Source organism: Antechinus flavipes, chromosome 1 (assembly GCF_016432865.1).
Source record: "Antechinus flavipes isolate AdamAnt ecotype Samford, QLD, Australia chromosome 1, AdamAnt_v2, whole genome shotgun sequence".
Classification (NCBI taxonomy): Eukaryota; Metazoa; Chordata; class Mammalia; order Dasyuromorphia; family Dasyuridae; genus Antechinus; species Antechinus flavipes.
Window position 1 is genome coordinate 128,995,118 of NC_067398.1, and position 10,351 is coordinate 129,005,468.

Below are 10,351 nucleotides of genomic sequence, written 5' to 3' on the forward strand. Positions count from 1 at the left end.
GGATAATCACCACGAGAATAGTGAAGTGGTAAAGGCCAAAGTCCAAACTCTTTATTGTCTCCTTTCCTAGGGCTGGGCAGCTTTCTGGAGAGCCTTTCAGACAGGCCTTGGTCTCAGGAAGTACAGGAAGCCAGCCACCACTGTGGTGTGAAATGAAGTTGAATGAATGTGGCTCTCAGTCCCTGGCTGAGTTTGCCCAACTTAGATACTTCACACTGAGTATAAACCAATCATTATATTACTAGGAAACCATTTTTTGTTGTAAGAGTAAATCAATCATACTAAACTTAGAGAACTATTAATCACCATGTTAAACTAGATAATCATTGTATTATCAATTCCACTGAGTTAGCACCTTCTAAAAATCCTTATTTCAAGTACAAGAGTTCTGGCCCATAACATCTCGCACTTTCTTTTGTTTTAGAACATAGGTGGCCATGCTCTCCCTGACTTCTCAGAGAGGTGAAAACCATCAAAAGGAGGTGATCACGCCTCCCCTGACTCCTCAAAAAAAAAGGGATGAAAACATCAAAAAAAGAGGTGATCACACTCTCCCTGATGTCTCAAGATGGGAGATGAAAACAGCAAAATAAATGGGGAATCAAACCAGATTAACAGGTTTCTGAAATATCTCATTTGAAGCAGGTATACATAAATCCATCAACATGGGAGGTATTACAAACAAACAACATGAATCAATATGAGGAATTATACATGTCTATAAGTCCTAGAAATAGTCCAAAACTAATCTATTGTCCATTACTTCATGTGTCAGGAATTCAATAATTCCTTCAAGTTTTAAAGTCCTGCAATAGTCTCATCATGTGTCAGGGAATCTAATGATTCCTGCAGATTTTGAAGTCCTGTATCAATCTTATCATGTCTGTGAGAATCCAATGATTCTTGCTGGTTTTGAAATTCTGCAACAGTCATCAACTATTTTTCATCTTAGGGAATCCAATGATTCCTGCGAGTTTTGAAGTTCTGTAACAGTCTCATTATCAGCCATCTGTAGAGATATAAGATACCCTCTCCCCCCAAGCAGTTAACCTACCTGGTCCCACTTCCGGCCAAGATGGCGGAGAGGAAATACACTTCTGTGTAATCTCCGTGTTTTTCTCTCACTATTCACTTCATTTCATGCCTCTGAATTAATGCTCGACTGAAAAAAAAAACCATACAATTACTTACCAAGAGAAACCATCCTTGAGACTCGTCAAGAAAGGTCTGTTTTTGCGCGAGGGCGGGGACGGTATTTGGAAGCAGTCTGCGGGCAGCAGCTGCATCGAGAGCACAGATAGCAGCTCAGAACCGGGTGGAGCGGAGAGGGGGTAGGACGCGATCGCAGCCGTCTCTGCGGTGAGAGCTTTGCTATAGGAGCAAGTCAGCAGCCCAGCAGAGAAGCTAAAAACACCGGGGGTGAAGAATACAATCCCAAACAGCTGGAGTTTCTCGGGACCTGGCCACCCCTCCCCCACAGTGTCTTAGCCCGCTCGGATCTCAGAGCGCTCGGATCTCAGTGCGCAGGCGCCATAGCACAGTAGGACCTGTGCCTCACGAATACCCTGCCCCTCCCCCAAAGAAAGCAGCCTCCATTCAAGGGTTTTTTTTCCTTCTGTTTCTTTGATAGTTTGTCTTTGATAAATAGACAGAATGAGCAAGAAACTGAAAAAGAATTTAACCCTGGACAGCTTTTATACAGATAAAGAGCAGACTCCAAACCCTGAGGAGACTAAAAACAAACAGTCCCCAGGTGAATCCCCGAAAGAGGAGACCTTATGTCCCTCAGCACAGATGAATCTCATGGAGGAAATTAAAAAGGCTCTCACAAGGGAGCTAGAAGAAAAATGGGAAAAGGAGAGGAGGCTCTGCAAAAGGAGAGGGAGGCTTGGCAAAAGAGCCTGGAGAAGTCAGTTAAAGAGAGAGTGGATAAAGAAACCAAATCCTTGAAAAATAGGATTAGTGAACTGGAAACAGAAAACAGCTCTCTAAAAAACAAAATTGGCGAAATGGAAAAAAATTCCACAGAACAAAAGAACTCAATTGGACAATTAGAAAAAGATCTTAAAAAAGTGAGTGAAGAAAATACCTCACTGAAAATCAGGGTCGAACAATTGGAATTGAATGACTCGAGGAGACAAGAAGAATCAGTCAAGCAAATCCAAAAAAATCAAACAATGGAAAAGGATGTGAAATACCTTCTGGGGAAGACAACAGACCTGGAAAACAGATCCAGGAGAGACAACCTGAGAATCATCGGACTTCCAGAAAAGTATGATGAAAAAAAAAGCCTGAACACTATCTTCCAGGAAATTATCAAAGAGAACTGCCCAGAAGTCATAGAAACAGAAGGTAAAATAGACATTGAAAGAATTCATCGATCCCCTACTGAAAGGGATCCTAAAATCAAAACACCAAGGAATATAGTGGCCAAATGCCAGAACCCTCAGGCAAAGGAAAAAATACTGCAAGCGGCTAGAAAAACCCAATTCAAGTATCAAGGAGCCACAATAAGGATCACCCAGGATCTGGCAGCATCCACATTAAAGGATCGAAGGGCCTGGAATATGATATTCCGAAAGGCTAAGGAACTTGGTATGCAACCAAAAATAACTTACCCAGCGAGATTGAGCATCTTTTTCCAGGGAAGAAGATGGACATTCAACGAAATAAGCGAATTTCATCTATTTCTGATGAAAAAGCCAGAACTTAACAAAAAATTTGATCTACAAGCACAGAACTCAAGAGAAATCTAAAAAGGTAAAGATTAATCTTGGAACTATATTTCGGCTGTAAAGATGTATAAAGAATACATGTATACCTTGTTCTAGAAACTAGTTGTGGAAAGAACATTGTACTAGAAAAAAAGGGAAAGTGGGGGTACTACATTTCATGAAGAGGCAAAGAAAACCTAGTATATCTGAGAGAAAGAATGGAGAGGAATGAAAATAGTGAGTATTTTACTGCTTTCAGAATTGGCATTAAGAGAAGAATTTTAGACATATTCAATCTATGGTGAAACTTCTCCCACCTCATTGAAAAGTGAGAAGGGAAAAGTGAAAAAGGAAGGAATAAGCTAAGTGGAAGGGAATACGGTAACTGGGAGGGAAAGGGGTAAGTTGGGGGGGGGAACTCTAAGGGGGGGGAGGGATACTGAAAAAGGAGGGCTGTGAGAAGCAAGGGGAGCTCACAAGCTTAATACTGGGAAGGGGGGTAAGGGAGGGGGTAAGGGAGTAAGAAGGGAGAAAAGCATAAACCGGGGTTAACAAGATGGCAAGTAATACAGAATTGGTCATTTTAACCATAAATGTGAACGGGGTAAACTCCTCTATAAAGAGGAAGCGGTTAGCAGAATGGATTAAAAGCCAGAATCCTACAATATGTTGTATACAGGAAGCACACCTGAAGCAGGGTGATACATGCAGGTTAAAGGTAAAAGGTTGGAGCAAAATCTACTATGCTTCAGGTGAAGCCAAAAAAGCAGGGGTAGCCATCCTGATCTCAGATCAAGCTAAAGCAAAAATTGATCTAATCAAAAGAGATAAGGAAGGGCACTATATCTTGCTAAAGGGTAGAATGAATAATGAAGAAGTATCTATATTAAATATATATGCACCAAGTAGTGTAGCATCTAAATTCCTAAAAGAGAAATTAAGAGAACTGCAAGAAGAAATAGACAGTAAAACTATAATAGTGGGAGATCTCAACCTTGCACTCTCAGAATTAGATAAATCAAACCACAAAATAAATAAGAAAGAAGTCAAAGAGATAAATAGAATACTAGAAAAATTAGATATGATAGATCTCTGGAGAAAATGTAATGGGGACAGAAAGGAGTACACCTTCTTTTCAGCAGTTCATGGAACTTATACAAAAATTGATCATATATTAGGACATAAAAACCTCAAACTCAAATGCAGTAAGGCAGAAATAGTGAATGCATCTTTTCAGACCATGATGCATTGAAAATTACATTCAATAAAAAGCCACAGGAAAGTAGACCAAAAAATAATTGGAAACTAAATAATCTCATACTAAAGAATGATTGGGTGAAACAGCAAATTATAGACATAATTAATAACTTCATCCAAGAAAATGATAATAATGAGACATCATACCAAAATGTATGGGATGCAGCCAAAGCGGTAATAAGGGGAAATCTCATATCTCTAGAGGCCTATTTGTATAAAATAGAGAAAGAGAAGGTCAATGAATTGGGCTTGCAACTAAAAATGCTAGAAAAGGAACAAATTAAAAACCCCCAATCAAACACTAAACTTGAAATTCAAAAAATAAAAGGAGAGATCAATAAAATTGAAAGTAAAAAAACTATTGAATTGATTAATAAAACTAAGAGTTGGTTCTATGAAAAAACCAACAAAATAGACAAACCCTTAGTAAATCTGATTAAAAAAAGGAAAGAGGAAAATCAAATTGTTAGTCTTAAAAATGAAAAGGGAGAACTCACCACTAACGAAGAGGAAATTAGAGCAATAATTAGGAGTTATTTTGCCCAACTTTACGCCAATAAATTCGACAACTTAAATGAAATAGAAGAATACCTCCAAAAATATAGCTTACCTAAACCTACCTGGTCCCTTCCATTCACCATTTTCTGTATCTCTCCACATCACCTGGGGATTATATTGAAGCTGCTTGCGCTAGACACTGTCCTTCTGTCAGGTTAAAAATCCTGTATTCTCCCCAATTGTAATCCCTTTCAACCATCTGATTGCTTTTTGGCTGATTGATCATGTAATCCCTTTCTTCCATCAGATCGCTTCTCTGCTGATTGATTGTATCAGAGTCCTGAACTTCTAAAGACTCTCTGGGTGTAACTTTGGCTGCCATCATGCCCAACCTGTTTTTTTGTTTGAGGTTTTGGAGCTGGGCCCCACCTCTCATTTCCCTGGGTCAATATACATTCTGGGGCCCAGGGGAAGCCCTTGTTGCATTTTGGGCACAAGGTTTTGGGTCTTGTTCTCCCATCCTGTTTTATTGCTCTATTTCTACACCTACATTGAGCTTTCAGATGCCCTACTTTACCACACTGAAAGCATTGATGAGTCTCTCTGAAAGTCCTTTGCCAAGAGAGACCCTATCTTCCCCTGTTCTACACCATAACCTGGGTATTAAAAGCATTTGTGCCCACTATGGTACAGCATCTTATGAAGTCCTCTAAAGGTGCATCTTTGTGTAGTCCCCATATAATTCTTCTACAAACCTCATTAGCATTTTCTTTAGCAAGTTGTTTGATCATAATTCCTATAGCTGCATTGTTTCCAATAATTCATATGACAACTGTTTGCAGAGGTCCCACAAAATCAGCAAACGTTTATCTGGACCTTGCTCTATTTTTGTGAAGGCTTCCCCTCTATCTTTTTCTGGGAGGGAACCCCATGCTTTGATAGCAGTAGCAGCAATTTGCTCATATGCTATAAAAGGGTAATTAATCTGTGCTAAAGTTTCTGCATACTGACTTTTACTTGCTAGTTAATCAAAGGTGATTTACATATTAACTCCAGTTTGCCTATTTCATTGGAAAGGTATTCTACATAGTTCACTGTACTCTGAAAGCCACAACAAGTTTTGTCCAGGTTCTAAACATGTCCTTGCTATAGATTTCCAGTCACTAGGAGTTAAAATTTCATAAGCCAAATTCTCTAATACCATATTAACATAAGATGATGTAGTATCATAAAGAGTGAAACACCTTTTCAAATCTTTGATGCTTTACAAATCAAAAGGAATGTATCTTCTCCTTTGTTGACCTGAAGAGTCAAATTCTTCAATAACAGGGTATGCATTTGTTTTCAAATCAGATATATCCTGACCTTCTTTTTTTAGTTTTAACTAGTGCCTTTTGTAATCTTGTCATAGCCTGCTTCATAGGTGATGCTGATTGTATCACTGCCTTTCCCCCTCCTCCTTCTCCCTCCACCCATGAAGGGTTAATTGAGGGGGATAAATCAGGGGATGGGAAATGCCCTAATAGCTTCTTTTTTTTAAGCATATCAAATTATGCATTTATTTATAAAATAACAAATGTCCTAAGAATAGACAGATTCATTGTACTGTGAAACATTCTTAGTACATGTGAAAGATGTTATATGCTTTAAAGACAGTACACAGAATGGCTAAGACCGAAAGAGAAAAATAAATTGTAATTTTAAACTCAGTCTTGATTTAGGGTAAAAGTTATAAATTATCTGCTCAAATGCTTCAGCACGAGCTCAGCTTCTACATTACACAGAGCATGAAGGAATACAAGTTGCCTGGAGTCCAACGAGACACATACCTAAATCTGGAAATCTGAAAAGGCCTTTTCTGACTTTATACACTAGTTTTCTTCTGGGACAGATTGATCTTATCTCCGAGGCTAAGGGCCATTCCCTGACTCTTTGCATGAATTCGTATGTGGCCAGTTACTGGGGCTTCTGGTCCAAGATGAATTGGCTTTTCAATACTGACATTTGCAAGTGCATCTTCTCCAAATATGGAATGGGCATACAGGTTGGCAGTCATAAAACCACAGTATCCAGAAAGAGCCTTTTCTGGAGTGAGGCACTTCATATTGGTTGACTTTAGAATATGATGTAAATATTCATTTAAATCTATTATATTTGTGTTAACTGTCACTTTGTTTTCCCACTCAAATTCTGCCCACATCTGGCAGAACTCAGCATCCGTACAAGAAGCAGGTTGAATATAGTCCATGATGTCAATGTAAATGTCGCTGAGGACCACACAGTTTCTGTCACTTGCTGCTCCAGATACATCATATACTATATTGCCAAAAATAATTCCATTTTCTGTTGAAGCTACTTTAACATTAGCCTTAATATTTGCAAAATCATGAGGTGCAAGAGTCAAAGGAGAAGGTTTTTCCACAAGTTTAAGATCCCCTAATGTGGCTAGTTCTAATGTGCAGTTCTGCAAAGTATCACTGGTCTGGTTTACAACAAGTACATCCAGAACGATATCATACTGGTTGACATGAACATAAGCTTCTGCATAGACTGGATCTGAGAAACCTGTTAGCTGAGTAACCTTATTAAGTTTTGATGCCAGTGGTCGGCTGCTTCCTTCCTCTGTGTGTTCCCCATTGCTGCCAGTAGGCTCAGCTGAAACTGGTCCTCCTTACAGTTGATTTCATTTTTGGCAGTGAGTTGCATGAAGGAGATCTGGTCATCAGGTTGAACGGTCATGTTCCTTTTTTCAGACTCTTTCTTTTGCGAGAGCTTTTCTTCCTCCAATTTAGCAGATAGCATGTGGGAAAGGGACTGCCTGCACTCTTTATTAAAAATGTCATTCATTAAAGGTAAGCACTCGGACAAGACCTTGAGGCACAGGGAGATGCGGTCTACGTCATCATCTGTGATTGGCTTCTTGGGAAGAGAGGATTTGCCCAAATGAAGAATAGTGGCCATGAGCAGCATAGCTTCAGCGATAAAAGAATTTTGCTTCTTTTTCTCTTGAACCAAGGCCACGTAATGCAAGGCAATCTTGGTCAGAGTTGTGGCAAGGGAGGCTGCAACTAAGAAGTCCCCATCGAGAAGGAATGCCCGAAGCAGAGGCCTGTCTTCCTCCTTTTTGGCTGGTTTGGAACTGCTGAGAGCACTCTGAATAGCATAAGTACCCATCTCAGTTACCAGTTTCTGAACTTGCCCCACAATGATTTCTTCTTCAAGTTTTAATTCACCAGCTTCTTTCTTTATTTCTGATTCCACGATTGGGATCTCCCCCAGGATCCTGCGGACTTCGGTCATCACACTCTGTATGTCATCCTTAGTGCTACAATATTCTCCCAGGATCCACAATGCTCCGCGGTAAATTTTGACAGATTTAATAGCATGAAAGACTTCAAGCATTTTCTCCACAATAAGCAATTGGAGATTATCAAAGCGTTGAATAGCTTCCCGGACAAACTCTAAGACATCGGCAGCCGCTGCTTCATTGTTGTCACTGAGAAACTCCATTAACACTGGAATGACATTTGCAGCCATGTCTGGAAACTGAACAGAGCAAGAGTGCAGCGTGTGGACGAGGAGCTGCCTGTACTTGTCAGTGTCTTCGTGCTCAGACACATTATTGGTCTTAATCACTTCCTTCTTTAGGACGATCACTAGTTCTTCAACATTTCTGGAAGACACAAGGTCTAGAGCTAACTGTAGAGTTTTCTTTCGCACTTCCAAATCAGGAGTACTCAACACTCTTAAGATGTCCATAACCAGATCCTGCAGCACACGCTTGTGAGCAGGATGCTCTTTTAGCTCGATCAGTCAGTCCAGAACAATGAGTTTCACATTGTTGTCGCTCTCTTTTATAATTAAGTCAATGTAACACTGAGCAGCAGCCTTGATTGCTGTTGGAGCACTAGACAATGTAACTAAGGTGCCGGCAGCTTCATATTTTACTGCAGGGCTGGATGACTGCAATAAACTATAAATGCAATGAATAAAACGAGCTCTTTCTGATGGATTTGCATGGCACACCTTATAAATCAGTTCAACAATGACCAACTGAAGAATGTCTCCAAACGTCTGAACTTGATCAATGCAAGTACTTAGGTAATCCAAAGCTCTGTCCTGGTCAGCATGGATGAGCATCATAAATGCATTTCTTTTACAACTTGCATCTTTTTCATTAACCAGGAAATTGTGAATGAGTTCAGGATCATCAGTTATAAGATGTTCAAAATTCCTGTAAATGGTATAGATGGCCAGGACAGCATTCCTTCGGACATAGCTGTGCCGATGCTCCAGGCAGGCCCGGATAGCCGGCATCAAGGGCTCCAGTAACTCAGCTTCTTTCAGTTTGCAAAGAAAACGAAGAGTGGAGCCCCGAATAAATTCATTAGGGTGCTGAAGAACCTTTCTATAAGCATCACATATAAGGATCATCTCATGTAAAAGTTGACCATCTGGAGTTGTTTTGGGAACAATTTCCCAAAATACTAGGAGTAATTTTTTGATGGTGTGATCCTGAAGAGGCAGCACAAAGCGAATGATGGTCATCAAAAGTCCAGGAAGCTTTTCACCATTCAGAATCATAATGATTACTTTCTTCAAAGCCTCAGTCTTTGACTTCACATCTCCCTTTTCAAGGTCATTTTTTAAGATGATTTCAGATAGTGGTTCTGAATCCATTGGTACATTAATTAATGTATAGCATACATTTTCTGCAGCAGTCATGGTGTTTGGTTGCGGGTACTTCACAGTATAGGTATTTTTTATGATATTGGAAATTCTGGCCCGGGGTGGTGACAGCAGTGGCAGTGGCAGCAGCGGCTCCACAGAGTCCCGGGCTGACGTGGAAGGGATCAAGAGCAAAGCCACCTAGCATCTACCTGCCCTAATAGCTTCTGCTATGAAGCACCACATTCCTTAATTTCATCAGCATTGTACTTAAATCCTTTCTTGTCTAATTTTTTTTTTATCATATTCATCTAGTTTGTCAGTATCTTCCTCTCCCTTCTCCTCCCCCCCCCCATTCTTTCTTCTTTTTCCTTATTCTAATACATATATAATTCCTTAAAGCCAATTGTATTACATTGTATGTATAGAATGTTTCTTTGGAAACTGAATCAGGACCATTATCTGTAACGACCACACTAACACCCAGGACACCCCAGAATCAGCCAGAGTCAGGATAAGCAAAAGTCCATCTTTATTCTTGGTCTTAGACGCAGGATTGAACAGGATGGAAGCAGAATCTCCAGGACCACCTTCTCCTCGTCTACCATCAAGAGTGTGTCCCTGGCTAGCTTTACTCCACCCCCTAGTCCTACAATCCTCTATACACCAATCATTGAGCCAGTATGGGTAGTGGAAAGGACCATTTTCCAAGTATATACCCATAGAGTATTGTCCAATCAGTAGTTAGCCTCAAGCGCTCAGGAGTCCCGACCTCAGTGCATCAACCCAATAGTTTTGCCCACTACAATTATCATTGTAATATTCACATAGTTGCCTTCCTACTAATTTCCACTCATCTGGATCTAATTCTTTTTCCTTAGAGAACCAAGGAGACGAGTACTGTAATGTTTATCTGCACCCAAGTTACAATTAAACCTTGATTTTTTTTTTTATCAGTCTAACTATGCTTTCTACACATTTTCCTTGAGGTGGAAAAGGCTCCTTTTTAACATTTGTCCCATTTCAGTTGCAATACGAGTTTAGTTCTTAACAAAGTTTTCTTCTTGTCTATTTTTGTACTCATCCTAATTTCTGAATCAGAGATGTGGGTCCTTAGTCCCACATTCGGATGCCAAAATGTAGTGTTCTTGTTGGTTTTCTGGTGGTCTCTGAGGCAACCTTCTTTTCAGTAGAGTAATCACCACAAGAATAGC

General features: G+C 40.0%; 1 protein-coding gene across 1 annotated transcript; it reads right to left on the minus strand.

Annotated features, from left to right (window-relative positions):
* Positions 1-5,996: 5,996 nt before the first annotated feature.
* Positions 5,997-9,224, minus strand: LOC127557113 (coatomer subunit beta-like). Its single transcript, XM_051990561.1, is given in 2 exon segments — positions 5,997-7,076; positions 7,079-9,224. Coding segments are annotated over 2 exon segments (2,859 nt in total). The 5' UTR covers positions 9,195-9,224; the 3' UTR covers positions 5,997-6,333.
* Between the last annotated feature and the right edge of the window lie 1,127 nt (positions 9,225-10,351).